The 12294-nt window shown below is 36.6% G+C and overlaps 2 protein-coding genes across 2 annotated transcripts; both read right to left on the minus strand.

The window, feature by feature from the left end:
• Positions 1-403: 403 nt before the first annotated feature.
• LOC138425495 (olfactory receptor 14J1) lies at positions 404-1369 on the minus strand. Its single transcript, XM_069563451.1, has one exon. It carries the CDS (start codon positions 1367-1369, stop codon positions 404-406), a length of 966 nt encoding a protein of 321 aa, XP_069419552.1.
• An 8609-nt stretch (positions 1370-9978) lies between these two features.
• Positions 9979-10923, minus strand: LOC138425292 (olfactory receptor 2B2-like). Its single transcript, XM_069562992.1, has one exon. The coding sequence runs from the start codon at positions 10921-10923 to the stop codon at positions 9979-9981; it is 945 nt and encodes a 314-aa protein (XP_069419093.1).
• Positions 10924-12294: the final 1371 nt, after the last annotated feature.

The following is a 12294-nucleotide window of genomic DNA, read 5'->3' on the forward strand; positions in this document are numbered from 1 at the left end:
TTGTTAAAAGCCAACTTTATTTTTGTCAAGCCTTTCTATTTTTTATTGGGGTAGAGCTCATTAACAAACAATGTCGTGATAGTTTCAGGTGAACAACGAAGGGACTCAGGTATACACATATATCTATAAAAGCCAGCTTTAAATTGTGCTCACCATGTCCCAGACTAATTACCTTTTCTCTTTTATTTCAGAAAAAAATCCTATAAGATGCCTAAAAATAAAAATTGAATTTGTAGAAAGAAGGCCAATATCCCTAAAACCATAACATCTTAAATTCTGAAGAATTATGTTTTGAGAAGACTATAAAGAACAGAAAAGTTAGGAGGGAGTTCCAGAAAGAAATCAGATGTTTTCCTGCTACAATCTGAAACATAATAACAGTACCTTTTATTTGTATGGTACTTTAGAGTTTAAAAATGGCTTTTAAATGCATCTTTCTCTGAGTAAATTCTTCTTTTGACAGTATCTTCCTCAGAGCTGCCTTCATGGCTTCATTCCGTAAACTATAGATAACTGGATTGAGCGTTGGAGGTATCACAGTATAGAAAATGGAGAACATGAGATCCATAGCTGACTGGGAATCAGAAGGGGGCCTTAGAAACTCAAAGCCTGCAGCTGAGAGGAAGAAGGTGACTACAAATAGGTGGGGTAGGCAGGTAGAGAAGACTTTGGTTCTTCCCTCAGCTGATGGAATTCTCAGCACTGCAGAGAAGATGCGAATGTAGGAAAGCACAATAGAGGTCAAACAGATAAATGCTGTTGAGGTTGTGAATGCAGCCACTGCAATCTCATTAATGAATTCATAAGAGCAGGCTAGTTTCAGCATCTGAGGAACATCACAGAAGAATTGGTGAATGACTCTCTCCCCACAGAGTGGTATGGAGAAGTTAACAGCTGTGTGCATGAGCCCAGAGAGGCCCCCAGCAACCCACACAGCTATCACTGCATGCCTACAGGCACAGGGGTCCATGATGGCCTCATATTGCAGTGGTTGACAGATGGCTACATACTGGTCATAAGACATCACTGTGAGGATGGCCACTTCTGACGAGGCCAGAGCTATGAAGAAGAAAACTTGAAGAATGCACTGACCAAGGGAAATGTAACCATTGTTCATAAGCGAATTTGCAATGGACTGGGGGACTGTGACAGAGATGAAACACAGGTCCAGAAGAGAGAGGTGCTTCAAGAAGTAATACATGGGGGAATGGAGGTGACGGTCCAAGGTAGTTATGGTGATAATGAGGAGGTTGCCTGTCAAGGCCAGCAGGTATGTCACCAAAAACAGCAGTGCATGTAAAATCTGAAGCTTACGGTCAGCAGAAAACCCCACGAGGAGGAATCCACTCGCTGAGGTCAGGTTGGCCATGATCACTCTGAAGGTAGCAGGGATGACTCTGTTTAGGAAGCCAAGGAACAGCAGGAAAGAATGTATGATATTGATATAGCTATTAGTCAAGTAACTAAGTGTACTCAGCAAGGAGCTACTAAAATCAAGACAAATTTATCTTCATGGGAATGTGGCAACATTTAATTCAGAAAAATCTTCAGCCCTTTTTCAAAAATTGAACTTCTAAATGTGATCAACAGCTTTACATAGGTTAAAAAAAGTTATGAGAATTTTCTGGAGAGATAATAAGCAGATAAAGTCTTGAAGGTTGATGAATGTGCAGATGAAAGATAAATTTTCCTATTTTTTGAAACGGATAACAGTGACAGGGAGATGATTGGGAGAAGAAATGAGTTCTGATGGGAGAAGCCCAGTTGGAGGTGTGCCAACCATAAAGTTGGATATGAGGATTTGGAACTCAGTAGACTATGGCAGTGCTTGAAACACCGCCAATTCAGTAAGAGTGCTCTTACAAGAATACTTTTGAGTTAAAACACAGATGGAAAAGAGGTCTGAGGATAGACTTTTAGATACCATCAAATTTAAATAGATGTAGAGAAGAGGACTGAGTCAGACTGAAAAAGAATATTTACAGAAGAAGAACATCTGTAAGGAGTAACATCATAGAGCCAATGCAAAACAGATGTTTTAAAAGAAAAAAAAATGTACAATTTTTGCTAAGTTGCTTCAGTTGTGTCTGACTCTTTGTGACCCTTTGGACTGTAGTCTACCAGGTTCCTCTGTCTAAGGGATTCTCCAGGCAAGAATACTGGAGTGGGTTGCCATGTCCTTCTCCAGGGGATCTTCCCAACCCAGGGATCAAACCCGCATCTCCTGCACCTCCTGCATTGCAGGCAGATTTTTTTTTAACACTGAGCCACCAGAGAAGCCCCCATGTACAGTAGATTCATTAATGTAAGAAAGGAAATGTAAAATAACAATAAAAGTATTGAATTTACCATTGTGAGGGTCATTTGTGGATTTGCTAGAAGCATTTGGGAGGACTAATGGGTACAAAAGTATGAAAAATGCGGTTTTAAAAACAAATGAAATGTGAAAGGAAATATAAAAATTTTGGAGTACACCTATAAAATGTTTCATAAAATATAGAGAAGTTTCACTCACCAGAGCTGATCTTCGTCAGTAGGAACCAATCTCTTTTAATCCTAAAATTGAACATCTTTATTCTAGAATTGAGCTGGTGGCTTGATCTTTGTAATTTTCATGTAGGGACAGGACTGAGATGTTTTCATATAAGATTAAACAGTGAGCATAGACCCAGAGACATTTTAACTTTCCACTGAGCCCTTGATACCCATGAGCCTATGGACAGCCCATGAAGTCCCTACTGCCTTGGCACTAGGGAACAAACTTGTTCAGCGTGGTTGACGTTTCACGTAAACACTATGAGTTCAAGCATGGGACTTCATGGACCTGTCCCTCAAGGACTGCTTCAGTGAAAAGTAGTTAATTATCATCTGGGTTGAACTGAATCTTAGATTCTGCATTCCAGAGAGTGAAAAATATACAACATATATAATTTATTTTCTATAGTATAAGTTCAGACTTCAGTTTCTCTAGTAAGAATGATCAATTTTAACTTTACTGGTCACCCATGAAGTCATGCATGTTTGTGTGGACCTCATTTAAAAAGAGAATGTTCAGTAATTGTTACATAAAGACGTACAAAATTACAGAATCAAAGGAAATTAGAGTTAAAAGACGACTTCTGTGTCACTGAGTCTAGGCTTCATTCAAATACTATATCTTTTCTAAAATAACTCTGAACCTGATCATCCACTCACCATTTTAACAAAAGGCTACCACAGATGGGTAATATATCCAAAAATGAACGTATTCTGTTTTCAAATCCTATGACACTGGGAAAGGCATTTAAAAAAAATCGTGGTACCAACATTGAACATGATGAGATCTACCTTTTAAACAATAAGATAAAAATTTTTAAATGTTTAATCTTGCATCTACTCCTACATATTAAAAAAAGCAAAATAATGCTATTTGCAGAAATATGATGGACCTAGAGATTTTTATACTAAGTAACTCAGAGAATGAAAAATATCATATGATATCATATGATAGAATTTCATTTTTAAAAGATAATAAATGGACATATCTACAAAACAGAAACATACTTATAAGTACCAAAAGCAAATTTGTGGTTACCAAAGGGGAAATGTTGCAGGGAGGGTTAAATCAGAGTTCTATACTTTTCTTTAGTATTTCCTTGTTTCTACTTTATGTGGGTTCATTTTGTTTCTCTTTTTTAGTTTTTTATTTAAGGTAAAATTTTAGATTATTGACTCAAGATCTTTATTCTTTTTTTAAAATGAACATTTAATAATAAGTATTACCCTTTAAGCACTGCATCCTACAAATTTTGATATGTGGCATTTTTATTTTCACTTACTTCCCAATACTATCTAATTTCCTTTGATTTTCTCTTTGATCCATGGATTACTTAGAGGAATATTACTTAGGTTTCAAAGGCTTGGATATTCTGTTATCTTTCTGTTGCTGATTTCTAGTTTAATTTCATTATGGTCTGAGAACATGTCACAGATAGATAAGTGAGGAATTTAAGACCTGAAATCTCATTCACCTTTTAGTTTCAAGGATTTGCTGACTTAGAACCTAGTGCTGTAAATACTAGAACTTGTTTAACATGTTTCTTTTTTCTTCTGCTACTCCTTAATCTAGAAAATTAAAGTAACTAGTAAGATTGATTCATGTAGAATTATTGCCATAAGTGAGTGGTCCTAAGGCTATGGTCCAATGTAGTTATTAACTGAAAATTTCCCCCAGAATTTAGTTTATGAAAAATCCAAGTATTTGTGGTAAAAAGAGTGATAAAGTTTCAGTTGGATACCTTTATAGTAGTCGTGCCATCTTTTTGTACAAGTTCAACTAATGTAAGAAATATGACTTTAAACCTGCTCGCTGGTTTGCGTTCTTTATATAACACTCTCACCAATCAAGCTGTAGATTTAGAAAGAAATTTAGAGATTTTAAATTTTATAATTCTAGCTCAGACAATCATGTGCTGGCTTATGTTTATAAACAGGACTATTGTTGTAAGGGGCAGCATGAACAAAAGTGGCTTATATTTCTAGTAATTTTACATGATTCATAATAGGAATGCTGATATTTTACCTAACTGCAATATTTACTGCAGGTATCAGTTTTAAGCATTTTTTTTTACAATTATATTTAAGTAATACAATTTCTTACATTTGGGATTTTATGTGTATGGTACTTATATTAGTCAAAGTAACATAGGTTTTGCTGCAGTAATAAATCAATTCCAAATCCCAGTGATTTTAAACAAAATACTTGGGCTTCCCTCGTAGCTCAATCGGTAAAGAATCTGCTTGCAATGCAGGAGACATGGGTTAGATTCCTGGGTTCGATTTCTGGGTCAGGAAGATCCCATGGAGAAGGAAATGGCCATCCACTCCAGTATCCTTGCCTGGAAAATCCCATGGACAGAGGAGCCTGGTGGGCTACAGTCCATGGGGTCACAAGAGTTGGACACGACATAGTGACTAAACCACCACCACCACCACTGTATTTCTTATGCACATAAAATCTGACTTGGGAAGTTGATGCTTCCTTCTTTCCAATAATTGGGGGATCCAGATTTTATCTATCTTGGGATCCAGTCATCTCAAAATATGGCTTAGACGAAGAATGCAAGAAGTAGGAAAAATTGTTTTTTTATTTTTATTTTTTAAATTTTATTTTTACTTTATTTTACTTTACAATACTGTATTGGTTTTGCCATACATTGACATGAGTCCACCATGGGTGTATACAAGCTCCCAATCCTGAATGCCCCTCCCACCTCCCACCCCATATCATCTCTCTGGGTCATCCCCATGCACCAGCCCCAAGCATCCTGTATCCTGTATTGAACATAGACTGGCACTTCGTTTCTTACATGATAGTATACATGTTTCAATGTCATTCTCCCGAATCATCCCACCCTCTCCTCTCCCTCAGAGTCCAAAAGTCTGTTCTATACATCTGTGTCTCTTTTGCTGTCTCGCATACAGGGTCATCATTACCATCTTTCTAAATTCCGTATATATGTGTCAGTATACTGTATTGGTGTTTTTCTTTCTGGTTTACTTCACTCTGTATAATCAGCTCCCGTTTCATCCATCTCATTAGAACTGATTCAAATGTATTGTTTTTAATGGCTGAGTAATACTCCATTGTGTATATGTACCACAGCTTTCTTATCCATTCATCTGCTGATGGACATCTAGGTAGTTTCCATGTCCTGGCTATTATTAACAGTGCTGTGATGAACATTGGGGTACATGTGTCTCTTTCAATTCTGGTTTCCTTGGTGTGTATGCCCAGCAGTGGATTAAAGATCTAAATGTAAGACCAGAAACTATAAAACTCCTAGAGGAAAACATAGGCAAAACACTCTCAGACATAAATCACAGCAGGATCCTCTATGATCCACCTCCCAGAATTCTGGAAATAAAAGCAAAAATAAACAAATGGGATCTAATTAAAATTAAAAGCTTCTGCACAACAAAGGAAACTATAAGTAAGGTGAAAAGACAGCCTTCTGAATGGGAGAAAACAATAGCAAATGAAGCAACTGACAAACAACTAATCTCAAAAATATACAAGCAATTTATGCAGCTCAACTCCAGAAAAATAAACGACCCAATCAAAAAATGGGCCAAAGAACTAAATAGGCAGTTCTCCAAAGAAGACATACGGATGGCTAACAAACACATGAAAAGATGCTCAACATCACTCATTATCAGAGAAATGCAAATCAAGACCACAATGAGGTACCATTTCACACCAGTCAGAATGGCTGTGATCCAAAAGTCTACAAGCAATAAATGCTGGAGAGGATGTGGAGAAAAGGGAACCCTCTTACACTGTTGGTGGGAATGCAAACTAGTACAGCCACTATGGAAAACAGTGTGGAGATTCCTTAAAAAAATTGTTTTTTTTTAAAACTGTCAATCCAGAAAAGACATGTATCTGTTAGACTCACATTTTATTTTCCTGAATTATGTGGTCCCAAAGGAATTAGAAGGTAGATGTTAAAAAGGGGATATATCACACATGGTAGGAAAGAGGAATCTGTGTAGTGCCACATTATCCAACACTTGATTTGTTTTTAACATCGTTGGGAATTTTCTAGTGCTCCTCTAATAAATAGACACTAGACTTTGTTTTGAAGTAGATAATTTTACCTTGTTGACTATGCTTCACTACTGCTCTTTCTATATCACAAAATATTTTTCAGTGTAATGACTTACTGATATTTGTAAAATTTACTAATATAAAATTTAATAAATTTACTGATGTTTTAGTAATACTTGTAAATATATTTAAATTTTTTCATTAATTGTGTTTTCAACATTGCACTATATTTATTTACCTGCTTGACAGTACCTGTACTGTAATTCATTTAACTGTATTTTAATATATAAAATTCTAAAATATCAGATATCATTTATTTAAAAATATCAAAAATTCAGAATTTTTTAAGTCTCAAGGTTTTACTGTGGTATGTCGGTAATACTGAAGGTAAATCGAAACATACCATTAGGATTTGGGAGGGCATATCGGAAGCAACCTCCGACAGCAGCACTAACTTTTTTTGTGGTCCCATGTTTTTGCTTAAAAACGTATGCAACTTCCACAGCATAATAGATCCATGTTTGTTCCAATACAAAATAGTAGTTCCAATGTTCATTTATTTAAATTTTATCTAGACTGTCAAGCAAAACTAATAAACTCAAGAAGATGTAGCATTTTTATTTAATAAGCTCAAATACCTTCTGAGAAGTACAACATACAAGCTCTGATACTCTGCTTTATCAAGAATGAATAAATTAATATTATAAACATTTTAATATAAATATTAGCATAGATATTATATTATTAATATAGTGACATGAAGTCCTGTGTAAAAATTGATCATGAATTGTGACAAACACTTATCAAATTTTTTTAAAGTTTAGTATGCTTTTCCACATTATGTTAGAATTGAGGAAACAGATTTTCTTTCTCTAATATAGCTGCTGCTGCTGCTGCTAAGTCGCTTCAGTCATGTCTGACTCTGTGCGACCCCATAGACCGCAGCCCACCAGGCTCCCTCTTCCTTGGGATTCTCAAGGCAAGAACACTGGAGTGGGTTGCCGTTTCCCTCTCCAATGCATCAAAGTGAAAAGTGAAAGTGAAGTCTCACAGTCATGTCCGACTCTTTGCGACCCCATGGAGCCCTACAGGCTCCTCCGTCCATGGGATTTTCCAGGCAAGAGTACTGGAGTGGGTTGCCATTGCCTTTTCCGCTAATAGAGCTAGGAACCTTCATTTCTTTAAAATCCATTTCCTTGTATTTTGGCTTCATCTGTCTCCCAGTTGGACCACAGAAAGCGGAAGTGTTCACTGAACTTAACTGACACAAAGTAGATCTTTGCACTGTTCTTTTTAGGAGGAGAATGGAGGGTTGCAGTGGAAAAAAAGAGAAAAAGGAACAGTTCTAGATTCAATCATGTTGTGTGCATTTACTAAACATTTATCCTGTCCAAAGCACGAAAGAGAAATCTGCAGAAATCTGAGAGATTACAAATATGAATGTTATACGGGCTTGGGAAGTATTTATATTGAAAGGCAATGAGTTGATAAAGTGTTCAAATAGAACCCATTTGAGAGAAGGACACCTCATGTGATTGGCGTTAACCAGTGATTTCAGAAAAACAAATTCTAAATGCAGTGAAATATACTGAGTAGGAAAACGCCAAGATTCTTACTGCTATGTGGGGAGAAAAGAGAAATTCATAGGAAATATTCCATTATAAGAGGTGACCTTGATTTACTGGAATATTTTATCTTTGGGAGGGAGAATTTTTGCATATTTTAATTACATCCTATCTTCAGTATTTGCAATTCAAAATTTTACATGATTTTTGGCAGTGTCGAATGCACATAGATTGTTATTGTTCTTAGTCATATACCAGTTTAATTCAGATTCCAGAATTCATACCATCCAGTGTATTTATTCTCCAAAATTAAGGAATCTGATGAAACACTGATGGATTTTGAGAAATTCATGTTTATTAAGACCTTAGAGATTACTTTATAAAGGGACTGTGATTCATTACTTTGAAATAACTAGAGGACTAAAATAAGTAAAAATGGTTAAATGATTTTGGAAAGGATGAGTTTATAAAGAAAGTTTGGGTATGTGTACTAGAAAAGAGAGATTGGCAGAAATTCTACTGATCCTCAGAATAATACTCTGTAATGACTCATATGGGAAAAGAATTATGTACAGTTCTATGAATTTAGAATTAAAATTTAGAATTAAATTTGTTTTATAGGCCACAGAACTATAGTATTACATATTAAATTTAAAGTTTGCTAAGAAAGGCAATTTCAAGCACCTTTGAATTAAGGCAAGTGTTAATGTCCCTATTTGGTGGCAAAAAACTATAGTCAAAGATAATGAATGGTTTTCCCTGAAAGGCACACATATGTTTATCACTTTATCTATGGGGCTAAATATACTCATTAATGAAGAAAAAGAAAAAGATTTGATTTGCACTCCAGGCAATGATGTTGAGTTTTTACTGAACTCACTCTTTTCTTTAGGCATGTTTAACTAATACGCATTTGCAAGGCAGTTGGCTATAAGACCTTTGTTTCAAGTAAAGCTAAGAAGTCAACCAAGGCTTTAAACTCAATGTGATTTTCTCATAACTCCTACATTGAACTACGCCCAACTTACCCAGTCAAGTGGTAAAGGAAGTTGTCTCTTTAAACTCATAAATTACTAGTAAGTTTTCTTGAGTTAGAGTATTTTCGGCCTTAGGTGTTTTCATCATTGTTCACTGTTCAAAGCATCTTTCTGCTTTTTTCTCTCCTCCTCCACAGTAAGTTCTATTTATATTTGCCCTGACCTCATTGTTGTTTATCATACGAGTGTAAGACTGGCTAAGGTTTATGGCAAAAGTAACATTTGGAATCACTGAGTCTAAAATTTTTATGTATTTCCCTTTGTATCTATCTGTCTTATATGGTTTTGACCTAAATGTTTCTTGATTTCACTTGCCTCTGGGGCCTTTGATGGATGACATAATTGGACATTGAGTGTTAGAAGATGACTAAATGCTGTCAATACATGTTGGTTAAAGTTAACTCAGGATAGTAGTGGCCTTTTTAAAAACATGGGATCATTCCCAGTTTACTTGGGATTCACTTAGGAACAGTATATGCCAAATATACCTTTTAAAGCTTTCTAAATATCTTTTCTCTAGCTATTACACCAGGTTTTTCCACTGAATCTAAGTTAACTAGTCTTAAGGGTTAGGAAAAAATTTATATGACTTGGTAAGATCCAATATTGCAAAAACAGTCTCAAAAGTAGATAAAGGCTGTGTGGAGATCATTAAGAGTTGATGGTTTCTTTCTTTGTCCTGTTTCACCTGTGAACTTTATGACACTGTCCTCTCATCACTTCCATGTCTGAAATCTTTGAAAGGCAGAAGCAGTCATCCTTACTTCTCAGGTCTTCTCTTCAAAGATCATCTTGTCCTGACCCAAAATTCCTTAGTTAGTGCCCTTCTAAGGGCAGCTTTGACATCCTTGTTCCTCAGTGTATAGATAAAAGGATTGAGTGTGGGTGTGACGATTCCATAGAAGAGCGCCATGATCTTCCCTCTGTCCCGTGAATAGCTAGAGGGAGGCTGGACATACATAGTGATGGCTGTAAAGTAGAAGAGAGAGACCACCAGCAAATGTGAAGCACAGGTATTAAAGGCCTTCCAGCGACTTTCAGCAGAGCGGATTCTTATTACTGCCTGGGCAATGAACACATAAATGCCCAGGATGAGGGAGAGGGGCACCAGAAGTAGCAAAGCCCCTAGCACACTGAGCTCCGCCTCATTCACATGGGTATCTGTACAAGCTAGTTTCAGAAGAGCAGGAACTTCACAGAAGAAATGGTCCATCACCCTCTGTCCACATCTTGGGGTCAACACGGTGAGAGTGGACTGAACAAGGGAGTTAGCAAAGCCACTAATCCAGGTCCCAGTGGCCATGTGGATACAGCGTCTCTGGTTCATGATGATTGGGTAGCGAAGGGGCTTGCAAATAGCAGCATAACGGTCAAAGGCCATGATGGCTAGAAGTATGCATTCTGAGGAACCCAAGGCCAAGAAAATGTAGAGCTGGGCAACACAACCACCATAGCTAATGGTCTTTTCTGGTCCCCGAAGATTGACTAGCATCTGTGGGACAGTACTGGTAGTATAGCAGAGATCCAGAAGGGATAGATTAGAGACAAAAAAGTACATGGGACTGTCCAGCTGGGGATCCAGGCGAGAAACTAGGATAATAGAGATATTCCCAAACAGGGCAAAGATGTAAGCCACCAGAAAGATTACAAAGAGTGGTGTTTCCAGCCAAGATCGATCAGAAAATCCCAATAAGATAAAATCATCTAGTGAGCTCTGATTACTGACCCACATATTAGCACTGATGGGAGAAATTCCAGCTGAGACTTCTAAACACCCACTTCTCTAAGGATGGGAATCAATGATAAAAGGAAGCCACTGGAAACTAAAAACCAGAGATGCTAAGATGAAACTCTCATTTCTGCCTTAATCTGCATCTATATTCCAATTATGATGAAATATCAAGCCAACATTATCAGTGTAATATTGAAAGATTATTAATAAAAGAATAAAAAGAACCAGCAAAGTAATTGGGAAATTTTCCTTATGTGATGAGTGTCTTCTAGTTAGTTATCATTCCTTTGGATTTTGTTATCTTCTCTTCTAAAAAGTTTCAATAGAACTACCACCAACCTTACTTGTCATAAATATTTAACAAAAACATCAGAATATAGATGAAAACAGATTGTAAGAAGGCAGAGTTTCCCAAATATAGGTTGAGCAAAGGACAGCATGAAGAAGGCAGGTGGATCAGCAGTCCAGGGGGAGCCAAGGCATTTTGGTATCTTCATCTTCCTCAAACTGATCCTAGTCAGAAACATCATGGGAACTGGAGCATGTCATAGATTTGGCACAGTGAAAATATGGCATATCGGGGCTCCTTTTACCTCTTCCAAGCATTAGTGCTGATCCTATTAAGAAAACTTGAAAGTAGGAGGAAGAAACAAATAATTCAAACAAGATAACATACAAAACAATCAAGCATAGGAAACTTGTTTTCTCTGAAATGCTACTCAACAGATATCTAAATAAATTTGATCAATTTCTAACCTGAGTGAAAACACCTGAAAGAGTTTCAAATACTTGGCTCCTTTAAGTAAACTTCTCTTATTTTTATATACAAATTTCTAACTCCTCAAGATAAATAAGAGCACATTAAACACTTCCCCCTCTCCCTTCCTTCTTTATTTTGTTTTCTTACTTACTAATTATAATATTTCTACCATTTGAGGTGCCACTATCTCACTCTTCCCTCATCGAAATCACACGATTCCTTTATTATAGATTTCTGAAGGAAATTCTGATGATTAATTTTTTATTCTGTAAAATCTCTTTAGGTTTGATTCACTGGTTATGGCAAATTTTGCATTATAAGTTACTTTATAAAAGACATTTTCTTTCTTCCTTCAAATCCCAGTGATTCCTTTTACTAGATGAGTGATTTTAGAAATGTCATTTAATCCTTTTGTAGTTCAATCTTCTTTTCTCTAAAATGAGCATAATTATATGCATCTACTTAGAGAAGGCAATGGCACCCCACTCCAGTACTCTTGCCTGGAAAGTCCCATGGGTGGAGGAGCCTGGTGGGCTGCAGTCCATGGAGTCGCTAGGCGTCGGACACGAATGAGCGAATTCACTTTCACTATTCACGTTCATGCATTGGAG

Source organism: Ovis canadensis, chromosome 20 (genome assembly GCF_042477335.2).
Source record: "Ovis canadensis isolate MfBH-ARS-UI-01 breed Bighorn chromosome 20, ARS-UI_OviCan_v2, whole genome shotgun sequence".
In the NCBI taxonomy this organism is placed as follows: domain Eukaryota; kingdom Metazoa; phylum Chordata; class Mammalia; order Artiodactyla; family Bovidae; genus Ovis; species Ovis canadensis.

What these genes read in the sequence shown, in the direction of transcription:
- LOC138425495 (XM_069563451.1), bottom strand. Translation starts at nt 1,369, where the DNA reads ATGGCCAACCTGACCTCAGCGAGTGGATTCCTCCTCGTGGGGTTTTCT.
- LOC138425292 (XM_069562992.1), bottom strand. Translation starts at nt 10,923, where the DNA reads ATGTGGGTCAGTAATCAGAGCTCACTAGATGATTTTATCTTATTGGGA.